We start from the raw sequence: 24,880 nt of genomic DNA on the forward strand, positions 1-24,880 counted from the left end.
TCCGTGGCTAGTTCTTTTTTTATTTAAAAAAAATTTTTTACATCATTTCAGATTTTCAGAAAAGTTTTCCAGAATAGGACAAAGAATTCCTGAATACCCTTCACCCGGATTCCCCAATTCTTAACATTTTACTACATTTGTTTCCTCTCTCTCTCACTCCCCCCCTTTTCTGAATCTGTTTAAGAAAAAGTTGCAAACATCATGCACCATTATATAAGCCAAAATACTTCAGTGGATATTTTCTAAAAACAAGAAATTCTCTTACATAACCATGCTGTTATTTTTTATATTTTATGTGTGCCCTTCTATGCTTTTTTCTATGCATACATTTATGTATTTAAATTAAATAATGCATTGTTTTGCTTATATGTACTTATGATACCTTGCTCTCTTGGAGGGGTTAGCAATAAAGCCTGTATATAATCTCACGTCAATAAGTATTCTACAATATGATTCTTTAGCAGACTCTGACGTTCAACACAATGGTTTCTGGAGGGCACATCTTCACAGGCCACTCCACTTCGGAGAAGGAAGCATTCTTGCACTCTTGCATGTCTAGTCACATATCAGTGGAAACCACTGCATAAAGGAGTAAAGAGGCCAGGGTACCGGACAGCCTTGGATGCAAAGTTAATCTTTATTCTGCAGCCAGTAGAGAGCCCATGAATGCTTCATAGCGAGGGAGAAAGCCAACGAGAGCTGGGTTTTCTGGAGATTGGTTTACCAGCATGTGCAGGAGGGAATGGACGAGGAAGCAATCAGAGCACCAGTCCATAGGTCCCTTCGGTAAAACGATCCCGGGCTCAAGGGCGACTCTCTGCCCAGGTAGATCAGAGCCTTCTCCAGTCTAATGCGCCCTCCTCTTTCCCATGTCTTTCAGAACTGGCTAAAGTGCTATGGCTATCTGCTTCCCTCTGGCTCTCGGGTGCCCGAGCTGCACTCAGGGAAGGCCTTACAGTCAGCAGTCTCCACTATGCAGCAGTTTTACGGAATCCCTGTCACCGGTGTGTTGGATCAGACAACAATCGAGTAAGATCTGCGTAGGGCATCGTGCCTTGGAACCTTCCAGACTTACATTTGTGTTCATATTTGTCATGGGCCCCGTGTATATACCATGCCCATCCTACCTTCCTGTCTTTCAGTCCTGCAGTATCATCCTGGGAGGGAATACCCCAAGGTGCCCTTTCCTAGGTGAGCTGGGGAGGTGCTCTGCCCTAAATTTGTGGTATGACCTTGAACCCTTCCGGACCTCAGTTTCCTTATCAGCACAATGAGGGGTTTGGTGAGAGAGGGTCTTAAATCTCCTCTGACTCTAATAGCTTTTGGCTCTCGGAATCACCCCTCTGGCTTTCCCTGAGATGTACACATCTCGCTTGATACAAACAACTCCTGAAGGATAATGAGTTGGTAACTTGTTCCACTTTTTCCATTTATCAAATATTGCTAAATGCCTACATGTACCAGGCACTGGACTTGACCCTATGATCCTTGCCCTCCAGAGGCTCACCACGACGTGAAAAGTACAATCATCTGGCTGCACCAGTCTAGAACTCAGAAGGAAATGCTAATTTTCAGGGAGGTACTAAGGGGGTGATAACAAAGAAGCCAGACCATGAGGATGGTCGCATTTCCTAGGGGAGAGTACAAAAAGGAGGAAGAGACGAGTGATAGGAATGGAACCCAGGATGCAGGCTGAAAAGGAGCAGCCAGAGCGGGGCGGAAGCCAGGGGTTCTGTGTCCTGGTACAGAAGGGGAGGATGGTCAGTGGGTCAGCTGCTGCAGAGTCATCAGTTAGGAGACCGAAGAGCATGGGCCGAGTTTAGTAGCCAGGAGACCAGTGCAGGTCTGTGGACCGGTGGAGACAAGTTTAGACCGCGGTGGGGAGGAGGGGAGATGATGAGTAGAGGTGTCAAGTGGAGGCAAAACTTTCTGGAAGCCTAACAGTGAGGGAGGAATAGAGGGTGGCTAGAGGTGGATGTTTGTTTGTTTGTTTGTTTGTTTGAAGAGGGAAGAGAATTAAGCATCCTTACATTTGTTTGAGAAGTAGCCATAAAAGTCATTAAAGCTGCCGCCACGAAGGCCTGGCAGCGAGCTGGGGGAGGGTCCCAGGGAGGCGGTGAGGGCTGGGGGTCCCAAGCCCAGGTGGAAGCAGGGAGCAGGGCCCCAAGGCAGGGTGCAGGGAGGTGATGGGTGGTTGTGGATCCAGGGCGTGAGTCACCCCCTGAGAGAATCATCTCTCTGGGCCTCAGCTAGTTCATTTACAAAGGGGAGTGCTGGATTATGGCTCTCCAATTCTAGATCCCATTATTCTAAGCTGTTAAAATTGGGTTGAGTCTGAGGTTTTATGATCCTCTAATTCTGTACGAACATTTTCTATTCCTCGGATTCTCTGATTGCAAGATTGGGAACTTCTGAGACAATATGTTTGACTGTTGCTATGATGGCAGGACCGTGGATGCCGTGGCCCTGTGGCCTCCAGAGTGAGCTGGTTACAGAGAGCCCGGCGGAATTCAAAGCAGAGGTTATTTTGAGGGCTTTGTGTAGGCCTCGTGGCAGTGCATCCTGGGGCAGGAGCGCTGGTGTCTCTGCTGAGGCACCACCTGGCCTTGGATTTTACTCTGTTCCAGAAAGCCCCAGGCCTGTTGGACATGGTTCAGAGAGTGGCAGGTGGACGGAGAGAGGAGGAGGTGGAGGGAACGAGCTGAGGGAGGAGGATGGCATTTCCCACTTGCAGTTCTACCCCTTCTTTGTAGGAAGGCAGGGAACGTGGTCTTGGAGGCACGACAAGGGGGAAGGCGTTCACACTTAACCCCAGACCTGAGTGGGGTAGCCTGTTTGGGGGGGTAGAATTTAGAGACCTTAGTTTCTGTTCCAGCTCTGTGACCTTGGGCAGTCACTGCCTTTCTCTGGGCCTGTTTCCTCCCCGGGGGCCCCTCCAGGCCTAGCTCAGCCTTGCTGTTGCAGAGGCGGCTCCTGGTTCTTCCCGAGGATGTCAAGCAATGGAAGCCAGAGCAGCCTGTAAAAGTACTACTTTTGGAGTGCCTACCTCGGGAAATGGCGCACATTCCTTCATTCAGCATATCCTTGAGCCCAGACTTGTGCTAAGCCTGAGGAAAGAAAAGCCCCAGCTTCTGTTTGCTTGTTTTGTTTGTTAAGTTGCATTAATTACTAGTTCATTTATTCATTCAACTAAGTCCCCGTCCTGCCTCAACTGCTGTCTTCTGCAAGTTACTTGATTTATCTGTGTATCTTTTCCCTCCTCTGCAAAAATGAGGATAAATCATTTCTCACAGAGACATGTTTTGATCCCTCACAGAGTTGTTTTGAAGAATCAAAAAAAATGCCTTTAAAAGAACCCCAAACACTGTAAAAATTCGAAACTTTTATACCAATACATGATATTGTTATTATTAATTTTTTTAGTACTGATTTCTGAGTAGAGGCACTCGAGGCAGTAGGAAGGCTGCAAAGATGAGTAAGACCTGATTAAGTCCCTCGAGGGGCTTTTAACAGTCTCTGTCTCCTCTTCTCTGTATGGCCAACAGCAACTGCTCTCAACAGCTGCACAAGAGGTGGACTGTGGCCCCTTCCAGCAAACTCAAGCTGTGGTTTAGTGAGTTGGTCATTAGGCCAGCATGAGGACATAAAATGCAAGGATGGCCTGGGCCCCAATAAACACGATCTTTTAAAATCTCCTACCCTGCTCCTTTTTTTATATCCCCAACGATGTCCCAGGCTTACGGTTCCCTAATGTCACTTAACCTGACAACAAACAGTTATCAGGATTCACTTAGTTCCAGGCACTGGGCTAGCTTCGGGGGACACACTGATGAATACAATGCCATTCCAGTCCTCAAAGAAGTCATCAGTTGTTAGAGGCGATAGACTAATAGATTTAAAATCACAACACAGCGTACTAAGAGCTGCAGAGAATTCTGTTCCAAGTCCCACAGTTGTTTAGCCACTTTCTGAACACCTCCAGTGAAAGGGAATTTGCTGTCTTATGAACTCTGCCATTCTACTGCTTGGCAGTTCTGATTCACCCACTCATTCATGCAGCAAATCATTAGCAAACATCGTCTGTGTTAGGCACTGCCTAGGCAAGGCTCCTATGTTCATGGAACTTAGACTCCGCTAAGAGAGACAAAGAATAAACAAAAAAGCTAATATATGGTATAATTTCAGGCAACGATCAATGCTATAAAGAAAAATTAAGCAGGATAAACAGATAGCCATAAGATGGGAGGGGGGAGCTACTTCAGAGAGGGTGGGCAGGGAAGTCCTCTCTGAAGGGGTAACATTTGAGCAGAGACCTTAAAGAAGGGAACAGACCATGTGAAGAAGAAGAGCGTTGCAAGCAGAGGGAACAAAGACCCTGACATGGAAATCATCTTAGCATGTGCAAGGCCAGCAAGAGGGCCCCTGTGGCTGGGGGCCGAGTGTATGGGGCGGGGAGGGGATGAGGATGTCGTCCCACACGGGAGACAGGGGCTAGATCATGGGAATCTCTGTGGGGCAACATGAGGAATTTGCATTTTATTCTAGGTGTTTGGGGAAATCATTGGAGTGTTTTAAAGCAGGGAGTGAGGTGACCTAATCCCATTGACAGGGTATTTCCACATATACTCCCTCCCTTAAGGCTTACCACAACCTAAGAACAGTGAGAGCTAGAATTCTCGTGTTGCAGAAGGGGAAACTGAGGTTCACAATGATTCGCTTGCCTAGACTCCCACGATTTGGTGGAGCTGGAACCAGGCCTCTGACCCCCCAGGCTCGAATGCAGCCCTGTGTCTTCGTAACAGTTGTAAGGGAATGAATCAAGTAACCGGTGGATCGTGTTCCCGAGGGGGAACCCATCAGAGCCAGGACCCCCGAATCCAGGGTGCGGAGGCACACTGCCATTTAGACCAGGACTGGGAACCCTGCAGTGTCTTCCTAGAGTGTTCAGTGACCACAGTATGTGTGTGTGTGTGTGTGTGTGCTCTCTCTGCCCAGGTGGATGAAGAAGCCCCGCTGCGGGGTCCCCGATCACCCCCACTTAAGCCGCAGGCGGAGGAACAAGCGCTATGCCCTGACTGGCCAGAAGTGGAGGCAAAAACACATCACCTACAGGTGCTTAGACCCCCCCACCCTTCCCTGGCTTCGGCTCCATCCGCGCTCGGGGTTGTTGCCGCCGCCTGAGTTCCAGAGGCCCCTGATGTAGGTGGTGGGTCTGTGATGGGGGTGAGAGCCAGGCATGGGGGCATCAGGACCAGGTGCTGAGAGCCTATGACTTCGTCCCTCTTGTGGCTTCCAGAGGATGCTGTGTCTCCAACTTCAGGTGTGTTTGGTCCTTTGGGGACTCATTAGTTGTGTCCTGTTTAGATTCCTACAGTTTTTAGAAAGTAGGGTATGGATTGTTTGGCAACTTTCCACTGTGATAAAAAAAAAAAAAACGGGGCTGAACGCACTCTCCCTGTCCTTGCTTGCCAAACCCCACTCCCTTTGATCTGGATCTCTTCACCACTGAGCCCGATAGACTTCACCTGAACTTCCCAGCACAGTTCCAGTTGTCTCCTAAGGGAACTGAATCACAACAGTGTCGCTCCTGAACTAGCTGGGGAAACCAAGGGCAGAGGAGGACCAGTCTCCAAGTCAGGCCAGTGACCAAGGACAGGGATGATGGGGCCCAGCACAGCAGACTCAGACAGCACGATTCAAAGTGGGGCTGAGGCAAAGGCCAGGCATAGAGTAGGCTCAGATGGGCTCCGGTTGGCACCTCTCAAGGCTCTGAACCCAGGGAGATTCCCTGGATTCAGGGGTAGATCTAAGATAGAGATCCTTTTTTTTAAAGACTTTATTTATTTATTTGAGAGAGAAAGAGCATGAGTGGGGGTGGAAGCTCAGAGGGCAAAGCAGGCTCCCTACCAAGCAGGGAGCCCAACAAGGGGCTCGATCCCAGGACCCTGGGATCATGACCTGAGCCCAAAGCAGACCCTTAACCTACTGAGCCACCCCGGTGCCCCTAAGACAGGGATTCTTAAAGCTGAAGAACGAAGGACTCTTCTGCTGATGAGCTATAGAGACCAGAACTTGATTTTTTCCAGAAATCTGACAAGAGAAGGAAACATAAGAAGAATCTGGGTTAGAAACTGGATAGACTCTTAAGGTCTCCTGAAGAAGTAGAATGAATCAAGAGAAAGAAGAACTGGCTTCTAACCTTAACTTCTATCACTCAACCTCTCTGAGCCTCAGTTTCCTTACCTATAGAATGGGTGAATAATCCTTAACCAGATGTTCATGGGGCAGAGCACCAGTAGTGATGCTCTGTTATGGAGAACCATTCAATATGGTGATTGTAATCTTAAATCGCTAAGTGTATAACTGACTACATCGGATACCACCCTATACCAACTTCCCAGGTAGAAAGCAGTAGATGGGTAGTTGGTACCAAATATTTGTAAAAGGGATGTTTCACTTAAACTCTCCACTGTTTAAATATTTCTATAACTTTTATAAATGTTTTATAAACACATTTTATGTATTGGGAGAAAACTTAAAATTTAGAAAATGCTATCCCCCCACTTAATTTTTTTCTGCACATTGGAATGGAATTCTGTATTCAAAACAATTTTGTGAGAGATCAAATATAAAACCTCGATTGAAGCAAAGCTCCTGGGACTGAGGCAGGGGTGGGGACCCAGAGCCTTGCCCACCTGGCCTCTTCTTCAACCCCAGGGGTACCTCAGCAGAATCCTAGGGTTCAAAATTTGAAGATGACTGGTCTGTATGGTCTCTGGTGTCCCTTTTAGCTCTGCAAGCCTCTGACTCTGATCGTTCCTCCCTAATGACTCTCCCCTCTCTCACCAGCATTCACAACTACACCCCGAAGGTGGGTGAGCTAGACACACGGAAAGCGATTCGCCAGGCTTTCGATGTCTGGCAGAAGGTGACCCCGCTGACCTTTGAAGAGGTGCCATACCATGAGATCAAAAGTGACCGGAAGGAGGCAGACATCATGATCTTCTTTGCTTCTGGTTTCCATGGTGACAGCTCCCCATTTGATGGAGAAGGAGGATTCCTGGCCCATGCCTACTTTCCTGGCCCAGGGATTGGAGGAGACACTCACTTTGACTCAGATGAGCCGTGGACACTAGGAAACGCCAACCATGATGGTAAGGCCATGAGGGGAACAGGGGGTCAGTCCTGGATTGCTCAGTTGTAAGGAAAAGAAGCCCTGAGGAAGAGCTTGGGATGCCATAGATGAGTTTCCTGCTCTGGAGCTTCAGGTCCAAGAGCTAAGAACCCAAGAGGGTGGAAACTGAGGTCTCTGATAATGCTCAACACTGATCCATCCATGGAGTAGGGTCAGATCACTTAGTAAATGGTCTAAGGGGGGTGAGTCCAGAAGGAAGGGTTAGGCCGTGAATAAGAATATGAAGTAATGGATCAGAGGCTGGAGAAAAAGGTAAAAAAAGTCATTCAAGCGGAATGTGGGGTCTGAAGGTGGTAGGCTCTGGCCTGACTGGTAAGGGCTTCAAAGGCCATCGTACAAGACAACATGATTCTCTCTCCTTTATGTCAACTTCACGGGCAGATAACGGGCCACATAATCACTCTAGTATCCGTGGATAACTTGCTCTTCAGCACTGTAGCTCAGTGAATGTTTTATGGAACCAGAGTCATATTGTACAGTACTAGTAACAATACCCCTCAGCTTGCAAAAGCGTTCCTCATCAGTATTTACTCCCGAGGCACTTGCTTAGTAAGTAGGCAAGTGTACATCATTATGCCCATTTTTAAGATAAAGAGCTTGCGGCTCAAATGGCATAGCTGGTAGCTGGGAGCACCAGGGCTCGAACCACAGCCCAACCACCTGGTTGTGCGACTAGGGGCAAATGATCCACTCTCAGTCTCCTCGTAAATAAAAGGAGGGACTGGACTGGGTGATCTCTAAGACCCCTTCCAACACCAGTGTCACATGATACACAGCCCAGGGTGGGGGGCATCCAAACATTTAAACAAAAAAGACATGGTCTCTGCCCTCCGATAACCCACAGTTGAGTGGGGGAGACAATGTGTGTGTAAGTAACTCTGTCACAAAGCAGGCTACTGAAGGATGTAGCAGAAATATCAAGAAAATAAGAAAATGCAGAGGGAGCCTGGAGGAGAAAGGGATAGAGGATTCTGGCTTTTAGATGAGAACAGGTAACAATTAGCGTGTTGATATTCTAAGGCCTGTGTCAAGTGCTTTCCACATACTATGTAGTTTGTATATATTATTATTATCATCCCCATTTTACAGATAGGTAAACCAAGGTATGTAGAAACATTAAGTAGTCTTCCTATAGTCTCATAGTCGGTGAATGGTGAAATAAGGCTTTGAACCTGGGCATTATGAGTCTGGAGCACATACTCTTTTTTTTTTTTTTTTTTTTAAGTAACCTCTACACCCAACATGGGGCTCAAACTCAGGATCCTGAGATCAAGAGTTGCATGCTCTACTGACTGAGCCAGCCAGGTGCGTCCCTAGAGCACATACTCTTAGCTACCAAGCTAAGCTTCCATGGTTCTCAGACTGCAGGGCACACCAGAATCACCCAGAAACCTTTCTAAAGAATGCACATTCCAGGTTCCAGGCCCCTAACCTCTTGCTACTCTGATTCTCTGATTCTGGGGTCAGGCCTGGGAATCCACACTTGATGTAATAAATGCTCCAGGCACCTCTGATGTAGGCGTTCCATCACCTTGAGAAACACTGTCTTGATCCCCAGAGTTTCCCTCACTTGTCTGGTCATAAGAATCCCCTGGGGTTCTTGTTATAAACAGATTCCTATGTCTGTCCCCTGGGCATTCTGATTCTTGAACTTAGGCATGTCTGGGAAACACAGGGCATTCTTTTTCCTCGGGTATGCTTCAGGCTGAGAGCAGACTCCTACAGGCCCAGTTTCGCAGAGGCTGGGTCTGGTGTCTGGGCATGGGGCAGCCTCCTTGAGAACATTTCAGATCATTGCGTGGACCAGGGATTGGCAACTCTTGGCTTATCTGTCAAAGGGTGGTTTGGCCAAGGCTCAGCCTCGGCAAAGATAGGGAACTGTTAAATTTCTCTTTGTCCTTTGCCCTCTTCAAATGTTGGTCCTCTTTTCTATCCAGCGCCATTTCCTCTGTCCTGCTATCCCCTTCCTTCTATCCTGGGTGTGCTTCCTGGCTTTCTGAACAGCTATTCTTTCTCCCCTTCTTCTTGAATCAGTGTCAAGGAAGGGCTGTCTGTGCTAACTGATAAAGTGTGAGGAGAGACTAACATTTTTGAGCCCTGTTACGTGCCAGGCACAGTTAGCTGGCAAGATTTTAGTTATAGCCCTGATGGAGACAGATGAATTCTTAAAGGGATGTTGGCTAGCAGAGGCACCGGGAGGACACTCCTACTAACTCTGCCCTCCCCTTCCCAGCTCTGGGGTTTCTGCTGCCTGCAAGCCCTCCTTGCTGTTGGAGACCTGGGGCCCCATCTCAAAATCCCAAGAGCTTCCGGTGGTATATGTGGGAAGGAGCTGGGACCTGTGGATGGGCACAATCCCAGCATCCTCACGCCTGTCCCACCCCATCTTGATGAACAATCGCCAACTCTGATAGATTGTCCAAGATGGCCGATGTCTTCTTTGGACAAGAGTCAGGAATTTTCTGTGCTCTGGAAAGCCAAGCATGAACTGTTCAGAAGCAGCCCCTGACCTTAGCAACAGGCCCCTGACAGGTGAACTGGAATGCAGCAGGTTGCCCTAGGACAGTTTCTGGAAGGAGATGAGAGGAACCAAGATTTATGGAGCACCTGTATATTATCTCGTTTAATTTCCACATAAATTCAGTGAGGGAGTACGTGGAGCCTTCCTGGGAACTTTGTGTTTATTGGCTTTCTTCTCTCTTCTAAATTTCCATTATGGAAACCTTCAAACTCACGAAAGAAGGGAGAATGATAACATGAACCCCCAGGCGCCCACCGCCCTGCTTCGGCCATTCCCTACATGATGTCACCGCCTTCATCTCACCTTCTCTCCCCCTGCCACTTTTATTTTCTGGCCGATATATTTTAAAGAAAATCCTTGGCATAATATCATTTCACCTCTAAATACTTTGGGACATACCTCTAATGGATTATTTTTAATACAACCACAAAACCATGATCAAACCCAAAAAATTTTTGATAATTTCTTAAAATCCAATTCCCAGTTTGGGTACATTTTCCCAGAATTACCTCAGAAACGTCCTTTACAGCTGTTTGCTTGCATCGGGATCCAGACAACATCCACATAGCATACATGGTTGACGTCTCTTAAGCTGTTTTCATTTACAGTGGTCAGCTCGCTTCCCCACCCCCAACCCTGATGAAGAAACCCGGTCACTTGTCCCAAGTATAGGCATTTGGTTTGATGAGATTCAGATCCACTTTTAACACACCTCCCTTCCTCCTATATCCTGAATATTGGTCAGCAGACCTACAGACCTGACTAGACTCACTTTTGGGCAAGAGCTTCCTAAGTGGCGGGGGTCAACCCTCCTGCGCCACACCGGGACGCTCGGCCGTCCCACTGTTAGTGGTGCCAAGGGGGAGCGGCTGCCTCAGGTGTGTCAGCCTGACCCAATCACTATAAAATTCTTAAAAAAAAAAAAAAAAAAGTTACTCAAGTCCTAACCCCAAAGTCCTGACTCAGAAGCTCCCCCATCTGTGTGTTTAAAAGGCTCTCCTAGAGAACCACTGGATGGAAGGGTGGAAGGGTGATTCTGATTCTCCACGTCACTGGAGTCTGTGTGAAGGGCAATGTGGCCCACCGTGCCTTCCAGCTGCTTTCGGGGGCTGCTTCCAGGCACCTGCTGTCCTCATCTCTTTCCAGCGGGCCAAGCACTGACGTCTAAGTTCACTAAGCTCTAGTGAGAAGGGAACCCAGCCCTGCGGGGAAGGTGACAAGACAGGCAGAGTCACTGAGACCAGCCTTCACGGAAGAGAGCCCTTCTGCGATGGCTTCTGTGACTCTCCCTGCCACCCTGGGAGTCAGACCAGGCAGGGATCCTCGTTTCCCTTTAACAGATGAGCAAAGTAAAGTTTCAGGTGGTTATAAAAACGCACACCATAAGTGTCTGAGCCAGGTGGGAACCCAGGACTCTGAATTTTTAATAATCGCCCCGGGTTGGTTCTGCCACAGGTGGTCCACGGACCACCCCTGGAAAATCACCGAACGTATGGCACTGCTCCCTACTGGCTGCTATCACCCGGCCCTTTCCAGCACAAAGCCTGCCCCGGAGGAGCTCACAGTCCTGGGGCAGAAGAGAGCATGTGCTAGTGGCTGTAACAGGCGGGGGGGGGGGGGGGGCATAAAGATGATTCAGATAAACTGCTGGGGGAGGTGAGGAGGGAGCACTCACTGCCAGTGGGGGAGATCAAGGAAGTCTTCCTGGAAGATGTGGCAATGAGCTGAACTTGGAAGGAGTAAGGCTATTCTGGGTGGAGGGGGCAGCGCTGGCAAAAGAATAGAGGCAAAGGGAAATGTTATAATCTTTTGGGGGGTTGGAAGGGTCAATGAGATGGGACTTAACAAATACGGAGGTTCCAAGAAAAGGAAATGAAGCAGAGACAAGGCATATCTGAGTAGCTGAGTCAGACGTCTGGGGACTTGCGAGGAGGCCGCAGGACTTGAGCCCCCGGGCCCGTGGGAACACTCCCTCTTGGGGATACTGGTCCTCGAGCGCAACTCCACGGGAGCCTGCTAGTTGAGAGCAACCCGCAGCTCTGTGCTCAGCGGCAGTGTGAGCACTTTACATACCCTGCCTCATCCACTTCACCCCCATTCTTAGGATGAAGGTACCGTTATTCCCTGCATGTTACAGAGGAGGAGATTTAAACTGTCACACGGTTGTGACATGGCGGGGCTGGGATTCGTGTTATTCTGGCTCCCTCAGACTCCACTTCTGGCCACTCTGCTTCCTTGCTTCTCACCCTCTCAGAGGGTAAAGACCCTAACAGCCTCCTGCCCATGAAGTCCTGGAATCTTCTCCATCCTTCTGCTTTTCCCCTCACAAGCTCCGGGGAGTTCTTCTGCCCGTCTCCCCTCTCCTTCCATCTCCCCAGAGCAGCCCCCACTGAACAGTCTCTTGGGTTTCTGTGCAGTGGGATGCCAGCTCCCCAGCTCCTCTCTGCCTTTCAGTCCTCGGAATCAACCCACAGTCCTCGTTCCTTCAAGGGCTGTGCAGGGACCCAGGTACAGGGGCTATCACAGTAATAGACACAGGCTGAGAACAGAGGTTTAGAGTCTTGCCAAGTGCTCAGAGCCCTGCTCCCTGGTTCCCAGCAGAGGTCCCTGTGGATGCGCCCCGAGGAAGAGCCTGGTCAGGAGACAAGAGGCCCGAACAGCTTGTCCCAGGTCGAAGAACAGGCGAGGAGCAGAGCCAGGCAGGACCGGCCCCCAGGAAGCAGAGCTGCCTTCCGCTGGCTCTAGTAGCTGCCTTTGTTTGGGATGGAGCTGAGAGATGAGCTCACCCTTCCCCGCTGCCAGAGGAACCAGGACCCGAGGCAGGAACTGGGGGCGGCCTGGCCTCCTCCTGCCAGCTTGCCCTTCCCCAGCAGAAGGCCAGCCCCAGGCTCTTGGCCAACCTTGCACTGATCTTGTCCGTCCCCACTTCGCTGAAGACACTGGTGGTGTCAACGGAGAGGCAGGCATGCACTCCTCTCTTCCCAAGACCTTAACCAGGAAGCCCAGAGACAATCCCCAGCCCCCATGACCCTCACAGGGCCCTCACCTGCGCTGGGCAACTTAGCCAGTGACACTGGAAGCAGAGTAGGCACTAGGACTCCTGACCTCCTCCTGGGCTCCTGCAGCCTCCCCTGCACGTCAAGGTGGCAGGAATGAGCTGCAACATGCCTCAGGGCTGGGCAGTGAGAGGCAGAGCTCAAATGCCAGAGGTCAAGGCAAGCAAGAGGTTATAACTGGACAGACAGGGGTCAGGACTATCAGTACAACAGCCTGCCCAACTCCCTGTCCCTTGTGTTCCTTTCCAAAAGCTGGGGTTACTTAACCCCCCCACCCCTACCCCCCAAATCAGGCCTTGCTCTGTCTCAGGCCTGATCCAGAGGCTCAGAGGAGTTGGCTTAAGAAAGTCCGGTAGCTGGAACCCCACTGGCCTTGTGCTTCCTTTCTGGTCAATGGGCTTGTTCCAGGCACCGAGCTGCCATCTTCTGTATGCTAACAAGAGCTATTAAGCAGCGCCACGCCCTTTATGCATATTATCTTATCCAGTCTTCGCATGACCCTATGAGGTAGGTATGATCTCCTCATTTTACAAATGAGGACATTGAGGCTCAGAGGGTAGACCTGTTGGCCAAGTTCACAGCGCTGGTGGGGGTAGAGCTGGAGATGAAGGTCTGTCTGGCTCACGGGCCCACGTGATGACCACCGTGCCATGTTGCCGCCTCGGCTTCGTGCTCGGGATCCCGTGTCCCACTTTCGGCACCTGGACCTTATTGTTTTCACTCGCATTTGAGTCCCTGCCTTGATCTTGGCCATGGTTCAGTTCTGTCAGGACTGAGGTCTTGCCGGACGGAGCGCTGCCTCACAGTCAGGGCCCTGCCTGCCCCCCAAGCCTCCTGAAGCTGACCGCCTGCCCGCCGCCCCCAGACCTCCCCTGGCTTGGCCTTTTTCATCTCTCACCCAGACCCTTCTCCCAGCTTCCAGCCCGGCCCCACCAATGCCCTACCTCTGGTCTTCCTCCCCTCTCCTCCCTCCTCCAGCCACAGTGCAGCCAGAGTGACTCATCATGTTGCCACCCCCACTCCTGTCTAAACCCCCCACTGGCTAAGGAGCCAATCCAAATTCCTTTGCGTGGCATCACAGAGCCCCACTTGCCAGCCTGGCTGACCTCATCTCTCTCTCTGCCCTCCCCTCGTGCTTTGTTCCAGAGCCAAGTGGAATGAGCCTGCTTGTCCCTGGGTCTTGTTTATAGCGTTCTCTCTGCCAGGAATGCTACCCCCACCCCTCCCTCTCCTACCCTCCGAGTCCACTCTCCTGACTAACTTCTTATCTTTCAAGAGCCGGCTTAAACTTCACCTTTATGAAGCTTTCCCTGGACATCTTCAAGTTTAAATCACTCTTCCCTTTTCAGAATCCTCACTTGACCCTTACAGACATCTATTAAAGCACCTGGAACATTAATCTCACTTATTTTGTTTCTCTCTCCAAATCCCCCATGTATCAAGGTTCCAAAAGGCAGGACTGTGTAGGATTTCTCTGTAGATCCCAGGGTCCAGCATAGGGCCTGACACAAAGCCTTTGCTCAGTGTTTGCTGAAGCAATGGATTGACTGACACCTAAGTGGGTGCCCTGGGCACCTCCCCACCCCCCTCTCCACAGGGAATGACCTCTTCCTGGTGGCTGTGCACGAGCTGGGCCATGCACTGGGACTGGAGCACTCCAACGACCCCAGCGCCATCATGGCACCCTTCTACCAGTACATGGAGACACACAACTTCAAACTGCCTCAGGATGATCTCCAGGGCATCCAGAAGATCTACGGTATGTGGCAGGGGAGAGGGGGCCTCTGCTCTGTCTTCGGGGCTGGACTGTGACTCCCTGCCTGAGGGGTTGGGGGGGGGGGCACTGACATCCATCACCATAGCCGCTGTCCGACCTTTAGAGACTTCTGAGGTCTTTGCCTGACCCACTGGGAAACTGGGGGAGGGTCTGAGCTGCCAAAAGTGAGCGGAATCCCACCCGCTCCCTCTTCTCTACCTCCTCCCCCTCATACACCTCCCCCTCGTCTCCTGTGGTGCACTTTCAAGGGGACCCCCACCTCTAGTCAAGAGATTTTTTTTTTAAAGATTTTATTTATTTATTTATTTGAGAGAGTGAGAATGAGAGAGAGAGAGCACATGAGGGGGGAAGGTCAGAGGGAGAAGCAGACTCCCTGCTGAGCAGGGAGCCCGACGTGAGACTCGATCCCAGGACTCCAGGATCATGACCTGAGCTGAAGGCAGTCGCTTAACCAACTGAGCCACCCAGGCACCCGTCAAGAGATTCTTAAACAAGAAAAAATGAGAAGCTGGACTGATATTTTGATAAGATAGGAAAGGCCTCCCTCCCAGTTCCCTGTTCACACTGGTATGTGAAGGCCTAGTTCTTACCAAGTCAGTTGAGATGAGAAGACCAGTTACTGGAGCAAATGCATGTCAGCATAGCACAGGCCGCCTCAGCCCCCAGGTTATGAAGCACAGGAGGAGGGCTCCCTCCGGAGGTCCTGAGGACCTCACAGAACAGATGGCCCCATGGAGGATGGGCAGGATCTCCCTCAGTGAAGCAGTGGAAAACAGGACAGGGGAGGTAGGGACTGGAGATATTTTGAAAGTAGAATGGACAGGATTTGCTGATAGATCAAACATGGTGGTGAGGGTCAAGGACAACACCAAGATTTCTGGCTTTTCGAACTGTGGGCCAATAGGATTCATCAGTCTGTTGCTCAGAGATCTGGACTGGGATATTGATTTGGACTCTTTGGTGTCCAGTTTATAACCACTAGCCACATGTGACTATTGAAGTTTAAATTTATATTAATTAGAATTAAATAAAATTAAAATTTTAGTTCCTCTGTCCACTAACAACTAGTCACTCATTTCAAGTGCTCAACAGCCACATACAGCTGGAGGCCTACTGTATTGGACAGTGCAGATATAGAACATTTCTGCCATCATAGAACATCCTATTGGACAGCCCAACACAGAAGGTCTTTAGAGCCATGAACCAGGATGAGATCACTTAGGGTGGTGATTTTTAACTAGGGGACTCATTGGAATTACCTTGGAATTTTAATAAAAAGTGCCCACATTCTCAGAGATTGGGTTCTAATTGGTCTGGGGTGCTTTCTGAGCATCAAGAGTTTTCAAAGCACTCCCAGTGATGCTAATACGCTGTCCAAGTGAGAAAACTGATCTGGGGACAAAAATAGAGAAAAGAGGACCCAGGAGCACTCCAACCTCTAGAGTAGGGTGGGTGCAGAGAGGTTGCCAGCAAAGGAGAGAAAAGGAACAGCCCGGGCGCCTGGGTGGCTCAGTCGTTAAGCGTCTGCCTTCGGCTCAGGTTGTGATCACAGGGTCCTGGGATCGAGTCCCACATCGGGCTCCCTGCTTGGCAGGAAGCCTGCTTCTCCCGCTCCCCCTGCTTGTGTTCCCTCTCTCGCTGTGTCTCTCTCTATCAAATAAATAAATAAAATTTAAAAAAAAAAAAAGAAAAGAAAAGGAACAGCCCGTGAAGCAGAAGGAAAACCAAGTCGGTACAGGCTCCTGGAAAAGTGCTTCTCTGATCTTGCTCCTCAAAGTGTGGGCCTCAGACCAGCAACGCTGGCATCACCCGAGAACCTGAAGAAATGTAGAATGGCAACCCACCCCAGACCCTCTGAGTCATAATCTGCATTTTATCAAGATCTCTGGATAATTCAGATGCACATCAAAATTTGAGTCCGTAACCCTTGGATTTGGCAACATGGAGGTCACTGGAGATCTTGACAGACAGGGCAGATGCAGTCTTGGAGCAGGATAAAGAAGGAAGGGGAGAGCGAGTGAGGCCGGCATGTGTGGAGGGGGCAGAGGAAGATGGTACGGGACATTGAGCCTAAGAAAGGAGCTCTCTCTTATAACAGAAGAGAAGAAGAGAAGATACCAGATTTGCGGGTGAAAGGATGAGAGTCCCATTTAATGGCTCTTTTCATCTATTTTCTTAAAGATCAGGGGAGAGTAAAAAATGGGAGAAGAAACAGGGGGCTGGAGGGTAACAGACCCCAGAGCTGCCTGGGTGGTGATGAGGCATGGGCCCTGGGAGGCCCTGTCTAAATGCAGCCCCTCTCTCCAGGACCTCCAGCCGAGCCCCTGGAGCCCACAAGACCACTCCCCACACTCCCCGTCCGCAGGATCCACTCACCGAGTGAGAGGAAGCATGAGCGCCAGCCCAGGCCCCCCAGGCCGCCCCTAGGGGACCGGCCATCCACACCGGGTGCCAAACCCAACATCTGTGATGGCAACTTCAACACGGTGGCGCTCTTCCGAGGCGAGATGTTTGTGTTTAAGGTAGGGCCAGTCCACTGGCAAAACCCAGATGGTCCCCGGCACTCATTCCCTCTCTGTGGAGCAGGAGAAGGCTGCTGCCCTGGGATTAAGCCCGCTTTGGGCCTGGATGCCAGCTGGCCTGGGGGCCAGGACATGGGGTCCCTTTCTGGTGCTGCCGGGTGATTTGACTTGTTTCCAAGAGGGTGGCCGGGGGACTGGTGATCCTACACCTTCCCAGGGGTTAATGCTGGGGGAAAGTGCTGGAGAACTGCTTCTGGTTAGTGACTTCGAGCAAGTCACCTCCCTTCTCTGGACCTCAGTTTCTCTGTCTGAAAGCTGGGAGTCATCCCCCTAATGAAGGGTGTATGAAGATCAAATGAGTGCATAGCCGTGAAGATAGCAGCTTGGAGTGGGGGCTGGCACGGTGGTGACTGAGTCTGTCTCCAGATCCCACCAGGGTTGAGAGGCCGGTACCAAGGGATGTCTGATAGAAAGCTGGCCAGGCTACATCTTGTCACTTGTCCTGTCCCTGTCACTTTAGCCATGGGCTGACCTGGTGGCAGCCTGTTTGCTGGGTGTGCTACAGACTCTGAGACAGTGTTTGGAATGCAGGATTTCGATTAGGAAGTACCTTTGGGATCAACATGTGCAGGAAGGAGGGAAGGAAGCAAGACTGGCAGAAGAAGATAAGCAGCAACTAGGCCCATTGCAGAGTTGGCCACCCCCACAGGGAGTTCTGGAGCTAGAATGGCCCATCAGGGTCATCCCACATTGGGACCCAAAGGGCTGGGACTCGGTCCCCCCTGCTTCATTCAGTCATTGGATGAGAAGGGGTATGACCTTGGGGAGCTCTCTGAAGCTGAGGCCATCCCCAGGGAGGCTGGCAGTTGAAAACAGCCTGCTGACCACATGCTGGGCCATCAGCGCAACAAGCCCTCCACTGAAGGGGATCTGGCCAACGTGTCTCCGTCACATGGGTGGTTGTAGGGGGCTGCCCCACTCCTCTCAGGGAGTTCTCCCAGCAAGCTCTGAGTACTGAGCAAGAATCAGGCACAATGGGTCAATGACAATCCTGCCTCTCACAGAGTAGCTCTAGGAAAGTCATTTGGCCTTCCTTAAGACTCGGTATATCTCAAATCTACTTAACAGACTTGTGAAAGTCAAACTATGGTTTAAAAAACTCAATGTGAAAGTACTTTTTGTAAAACACCTTAAAAAAAAAAAAAAACCTTTCTAGTTTTTGTGCCATCTTTTGCACATCACATTCATTCTTTTGCACTCTAACCCCCCCACAGCAACTAGTCAAGTCTGTGTTTGATCATCCCCATTTACACGTGACAAAACTGAGGTCCTGGTAGGTGACAGGCCTTGCCCGGGCTGCCTACTGGCTACAGGCACTGCAGAGGCACAAGACACTAGTTTGAAGAAGAGGGCTTTGATTAGACTCTTGGCCTACTGAGCTGCCATTTATTCAACATCAACTACGTGCTCCCTGCTGTTCTAGGCACTTTGCCCATAATCTCCCATCCGATCCCCATTATTACCCCCATTTGTAGGTGAGGCAATTGTGCTGTGTTCACGGTCATGCCGCTCTGAGTGGAGGAACCCGAATTCGCACCCAGGTCTTGAGGGATTCCCACAGCTTGCTTCCCAGGGCCCTTGCCCTGCTGGGTGGAGCCAGCCAGCGAGGGGGCACTCTGCCCAGGCTCAGTGGCCAGCTTGGGGAGCGGCCGCGGATGTCAGTGACTCTCTGCTGCCCTCATGTGGCCACCCCAGGCCCAGGCATCGCCCCTTCCAGCTCCTCCGCACCTCATCCCTGCACCAGGCCTGGGGCTGTCCATATCATGGCCCCTCAGACAGCAAGAGCCATCAGGAGGCTTATTATGAAGAGAGTTCATGGGCATCCTGTCTTCCTCACAGGGCACTGGAAGCTAGAAGCAGTAGATGCACAGACATCACGGAGGGTTGCAAGGCTGGGCCCAGGGGAAGCTTTTGGGTTATTGGGGCTTGAGCCCCAAGGGTGAGATCACTAGGTTGAGGAAGGGCCTGCCATGCCTTTTTCTTCCCCCCTCACCGACCCCCAGGATCGCTGGTTCTGGCGCCTGCGCAATAACCGGGTGCAAGAGGGCTACCCAATGCAGATCGAGCAGTTCTGGAAGGGCCTGCCTGCCCGCATAGATGCAGCCTACGAAAGGGCCGATGGAAGATTTGTCTTCTTCAAAGGTAATACAGCCTGTGCTGAGAGACCTGGGACAGTTCCCTGACCTTCTTGGGACCCCCTTGCCCCATCTGTACACTGAAAGAGGTGGGGTGAGAAGCAGATGCCCTCCAAGGGCCCCTCTGGCCCTAACAGAGACACTGACTTCTGACAAGACAGATCCCTGCAGGTGGGCGAAGCACAGTCTGGAGGAATCAAGTCACGAAGTGATTGCTGAGGGTCTGTGTGTGCCCAGGTTGGCGGGATAATAAGGTTCAGCCACACTGGATGGTCCAGGAGCCTGAAGACCATGCAGTGCTCCATGGGAGGCCAGCCGAGCAGTTCCGTAAGAGTTGGTGGGGAGGAGGTCACACAGGCTGGAGAGGTCAGGGAAGGGGTCAGGGGGCAGCTAGCATGTATGACATGCCCCCCCCCCCCCCCAGCGCTAGGTTCTTTCACTTCCATTATCCTGAGGTGGGCCCAGCCCAGAAGGGTAAGATACAGTTATGAGACTGACGCGCTGCCTACTGCGCTAAGGAGGCAGGTCAGAAGGGTAAGATACAGTTAGTGAGAAGTGAGGAAAGCAGTCCAAGGGGAAGGGACAGCTCGGGTACACTGGAAAAGCTTAGAAGATTCACTGACCGGCCACGGAGCCACACGTCGGAGAGCAGTGAGCAGTGGCCTGGAAAGGAGAGTGGGGGAGAGTCCTGAGGAGCCTTGGTTGCCAGGCTAGAATGTGGTCTTGACCCGCTAGGGCAATGCTGGAAGTTCACTGGACGTTTCTGAGCAGCGGAGAGCCAGAGGGCAGGCGGCAGTCCAATAGGGCAGAGGTGGGGAGGCCATTTCTGAGTCAGTTGCTGGAGGTGGGGGGGGGGGGGGGGGGGGGGGGGCGGGGCAATGAGGGCCACACCAGGGAGGGCCAGTGAGGCCAGAGGGGGACAGTTAAAAGATGCAAAAGGCCTCATAAGAGGCTGAACACGGAGAGGAGGAGGAAAAGGAGGGTGAAAGGTGATGCTAGGGCTTCTTATTGGGGAACTGAGAGGCAGAAAGGTGACGGGGGAGGGAGCCCCCTGCGGAGGTGATGAGGAACTCTGGGAAGCAGATGTGGAAATGCCCAGAGGCCGGGATCAGGGTTCCTGGGTCTGGGGCTCAGGTCCGGTGGTAGTGGCTGTGAGCCCGCAGAGTTGGGTGTCAGTGGTGGAAGGTGGGGGAGTCCTAATAGTGTGAAGCCACAGCAGTGGCTGAGGACGCCCCAGAGGAGAGGAGCAACGGCACGTGAGGGAAGCACGGAGGCTGGGCAGCGTGGGGCCAGCTGCCCAGGATCTGTAGTGACTGGCTTCTGGCCCGCATGCTCTGCCACGGCCCAGGGGCCTCAGTGTCCCACAGAGGCCCTCAAGCAGGCCTCGGTTGTTTCCCCCTGACACTGTGGCTCTATGAATGACTTCAGTCCTAGAAGATGGACCGTGGCACTAGCCACCACCTCTGGTACCGCGTGACTGGGGAAGGCTGATTCTGGGCTTCTTCTGGCTACAGGTGACAAGTACTGGGTGTTTAAGGAGGTGACGGTGGAGCCTGGGTACCCCCACAGCCTAGGGGAGCTGGGGAGCTGTCTGCCCCGAGAAGGCATCGACACGGCTCTGCGCTGGGAACCCGTGGGCAAGACCTACTTTTTCAAAGGTGAACGGTACTGGCGGTACAGTGAGGAGCGGCGGGCCACGGACCCTGGCTACCCCAAGCCCATCACTGTGTGGAAGGGCATCCCACAGGCTCCGCAGGGGGCCTTCATCAGCAAGGAAGGATGTACGTAAGAGCCTGGCTGTGTAGGGGGTGGCTGATTTTATGTGGGTCCCAACAGGGCCCATGGCATACTCTCAGGGTACCCGGATTTGAGAAAGGAGCCTGATGGTAAGGACAATGGCCTCATATCTACCCAGGTTCACACAGTCGTTTCATTCTCCTCCCAGCTACCAAGCCACACTTCTCATCTGCAGGGATGACTCACATTTGAGAGATGTTTCCACAGACTGACTTCATCCCTTCGGACAGCATTTCTCAAATAGTGGTCCTCAGATGTACTCTAGGGGTTCCTCGAGTTATCAGACCTGAAAAGCAATGATGGATATGGGTGCTTTCAAAAGTGCTCGTGTATAAGGCTTGAGGGCAGACAGATGGAAAGAGAAGCCTTTTTTATTTACGAGACATTTCCAAAGCTCCTCCTGGAGGCCAGGCGGGGAGCTTCCCACCAGACTAGGAGCTTCTCAAGAGGAGGGGCTGGGTGTTGCCAGGTGCGGAGTGGGAGTCCATGAATGTTTGCTAAATACATTTCCCCAGATCTGGTCAAAAGCACAGACTCTGGAGCCTGGCTGGCTTCATGTCCACCTCCACCACCTACTAGGAGTTTGGACAAACCACCTCAGTTTTCCCAACATCCTCATCTATCAAATGGGGATAATAATGGTACCTACCTCGTTGGCATTTGTTAAGAATTAAATGAGATAAATTAAGTAGAGCACTGAGACAAACACCTAGTACATGGTCCCTGCCACATGTATTTTAGGGGCTATCGTCATTGCCATCATCAACATCTTGTTGGTGTGTTTTGTTATATAGAATGACAGGAGTCATTCGGTCACTCCACGATAATTGCTTAGCCAGCCTGTGTGGGAGAGCTGGGGAAGTAGCAGAGAACAAGGCTTGCATTGCATCCCTGGCTCCCAGTCTAGAGGCAGAAAACAGCTAAGGTGGCAGCAAATGCTCTAAGGGAAGGGAATGTAGTGGGAGAGCTGGGGGGGGTGGTGGAGGAGGGCGCATCAGAGAGCATCTTCGGGAAGGGCTCTCCGCGGAGATGTCACTGGTAAGAAAGCCAAAGTCTCAGGGGCAGAGCTGCTACTTGGTGGCTTTCCTGTGTACCTGATGCTTTACACATGTGGTCTCGCTTTCTGGGAGCCTCAGAGACAGGTGACATCAAGGACTTTGGCCAGTGAAAGTCCCAGGGTGGGAGGCTGGCCAATAGGAGGGTCTGAGTGAGCTGCTTTGCTGTCTCTACCCTGAAGGCTGTTGCCAGGAGCCCGGGAGCCTGCTGTGGCTGCCCAGCCCCTCCACCTCCTTTCTTTCCAGGCCCTTCCCCAGCAGGGTCCCAGAGACCCTGCATCTGTGTTGTGATGTGTGACAAGCCGAAGAAAATCCATGATAGCTGTGACAAGCTGGTGTCGGCTGTCAACAAAAGGAGAAATCTTGCTCCCTGCCTCCCTTGCCTCAAGCAGGAGCTCAACTGAGGCTCTAGAGCTATGAAGGCAGTGCTGTCCAAGCCAGAGTAGGGAGGGTGATCGCACCCGTGGTGGGGGGATGGCAAAGGCAAGTGTGATGGAGCTGTGACCCCAAGCTAAGGCAGGGAGGCACAAATTGGGACTTGTCTACTTCAAGGCCCTCAGTAGCTTCCCAGCACCTTTCAGCTGACAGGCTAGGCTGCTCCAGGTCCTGGGCGCACCTCTCTGCAACCGTGCAGGCCATGTTCCGTGACCCTGCCACACTGTGTGCAGAGTGTGCCAAGCACTGCCCTCCCCCCACCTCCAAGCCTCCCAACGCACTGCTCCCACCCCCTCATATGCCCCCCCCTCCTTCAGAGCTCCTCTTGGACTCCAGGGTGGGAGAGGTGCCCTTCCTCCATGCTGCCCTCTCACAATGGGTCAGAGCAGGTGTCTGGGAGTGGTGATGCTGGGCCATGTTTCTGCAGATTACACCTACTTCTACAAGGGCCGGGACTACTGGAAGTTTGACAACCAGAAACTAAGCGTGGAGCCAGGCTATCCACGCAACATCCTGCGTGATTGGATGGGCTGCAACCAGAAGGACGTGGAGCGGCGGAAGGAGCGGCGGCTGCCCCAGGACGATGTGGACATCATGGTGACTATCAACGATGTGCCAGGCTCTGTGAATGCCGTGGCTGTGGTCATCCCCTGCATCCTGTCCCTCTGCATCCTGGTGCTGGTCTACACCATCTTCCAGTTCAAGAACAAGGCAGGCCCTCAGCCTGTCACCTACTATAAGCGGCCAGTCCAGGAGTGGGTGTGAGCAGCCCAGAGCCCTTTCTGTCCACTCGGTCTGGCCAGCCAGGCCCTTCCTCATCAGGGTCTGAGGGGCAGCTCTGGCCACTGCCCACTGGGGCCAGCAGGGCCCTAGGCCGGGGGTCATGCAGCTGAAGTGGTAGGTACATTGGCCTAGGCTGAGCGTGTCGCAAGGAGTGATGGTGGCTGTGCCCCAGGGTGGGTGTCTGGCACCCAGCTGCCAGCCTTCTGTCCTGGGTAAACTGCTCCCTACCCAAGGGAATAGGCCAGGCCCCATCAGGAGGCAGGGACCATGCCAGGAGGAGGCCCTGTGGTCACTGAATCCTGTGGTAACAATGAGGCACCACAGCTCCGTTCCTGGCTGGACCCAGCATCTTCTGTGGAAGCCAGCACTAGCACTCTCAGCCCCATCTGGGAGATGCCACCGATCCTGGTCCCCTTTTGCCAACACCTGCTGGTCAGATGTCCCCCTGCCCCTAACCCCACCCCACTGTCCTCCAAGGCTACAAGACCCCTGCTGCCAACATGGTGGGCAACAAGCCTGGGTTTCCCCTGCTGGCATTCAGCAGATCCCTCAGGAAACCTGCTCCACACATCAGGGTCTCCTCTGAGACCTAGGATTTAGGGTCACATGTTGCAGGCAGTGCTGTGGCCCAGCTGGGTCTGACAAGGACCCAGCTGTCACGTCGTGAATATTTAAATGTCCTGTCACTACTGTTTTAAAAGTCCCATTCTGCAAAGGCTGCTTGAGGCGTTAGGTGAATTAGAGGTGACTATCTTGGTGATAAGGCCAGCGTGGCCAGCCCTTCCCCAGGAGATAAGGACCAAGGTGCTGCTAAGGCCACTCTAGCACCCAGACACCCCAGGAGCTGGATTCTGCTCATGGGGCTAAAGGGCTGGGGCAGGAGCTGACCCTATTTCTGGAGGCTGATCTGAGTTGTGACCATCCTCCACTCCCCTGTCCCTCTTCCCCACTCCCCCAGTCCCCGGCCCTGTTGCTTACTGTCTGGGGCTCAGGTCTGGGGCTCAGCCTGATGTTAGGTGCGTTAGGTGCAGCAGAAATGGCTCCAGGCCAACATTCTAATGGCTTTGGGGTAATGGGCCCAGGGCAGCCTTCTGAAGTGTTCAGAGCCCACACCCCCAGCTACCCTGAGGCCAACTCAATCTCTTAGCCTGGAAGCAGTGTTGCTAACAAGCTTGGCCCTTGCTAACCCAGCTTACTGGACCCATCATCCTGCACTGCTCTTTGGAAAAGGGCACCCCCAACTGGTAGCAGTCCCAATGCTAGGGGCCCACCCTTCATTGTCTCTGGCAGGAATTCCTAGGGCTCAGCTTGCCTCTCTTCAACTTGGTAGAGACAGCCCCCTTTGTCACTGAAGAGCCCTAGGCAAGACCAGTGGGTTCAGTGGTGCCCACTGGCTCTCTGCCAAAGCCAAAAGGAGGTATCAGTCCTCAGGGTGCTGGCAGAGCCTCAGATGCCATCCTGGCCCTCTGAGCCTGCATGGGCCTTGCCCCTACCCTGTGGCCTCTGGGCTTTGGGTTGGCCTAACCTGTAGCAGACAGGGACTA

General features: G+C 52.1%; 1 protein-coding gene across 1 annotated transcript; it reads left to right on the top strand.

Annotated features, from left to right (window-relative positions):
* The first annotated feature begins 696 nt into the window (after nt 1-696).
* Nucleotides 697-24,317, top strand: MMP24 (matrix metallopeptidase 24). The gene is made up of 8 exons (XM_035006181.1): nt 697-1,029; nt 4,996-5,112; nt 6,850-7,154; nt 14,370-14,531; nt 16,857-17,071; nt 19,135-19,273; nt 20,781-21,047; nt 22,981-24,317. The coding sequence occupies exons 1-8, from the start codon at nt 851-853 to the stop codon at nt 23,316-23,318; spliced, it is 1,722 nt and encodes a 573-aa protein (XP_034862072.1). The 5' UTR covers nt 697-850; the 3' UTR covers nt 23,319-24,317.
* Nucleotides 24,318-24,880: the final 563 nt, after the last annotated feature.

This window comes from Mirounga leonina, unplaced genomic scaffold (genome assembly GCF_011800145.1).
Source record: "Mirounga leonina isolate KUSES-001 unplaced genomic scaffold, KU_Mleo_1.0 Mir_150, whole genome shotgun sequence".
NCBI classification, from domain to species: Eukaryota; Metazoa; Chordata; class Mammalia; order Carnivora; family Phocidae; genus Mirounga; species Mirounga leonina.

Bases quoted from the DNA above. Each gene is read 5' to 3' on its own strand.
- MMP24 (XM_035006181.1), top strand. From the start codon at position 851: ATGCGCCCTCCTCTTTCCCATGTCTTTCAGAACTGGCTAAAGTGCTAT. The intron at 1,030-4,995 runs GTAAGATCTGCG...CTCTCTGCCCAG, and splicing joins TTGGATCAGACAACAATCGA to GTGGATGAAGAAGCCCCGCT. The intron at 21,048-22,980 runs GTACGTAAGAGC...ATGTTTCTGCAG, and splicing joins CTTCATCAGCAAGGAAGGAT to ATTACACCTACTTCTACAAG.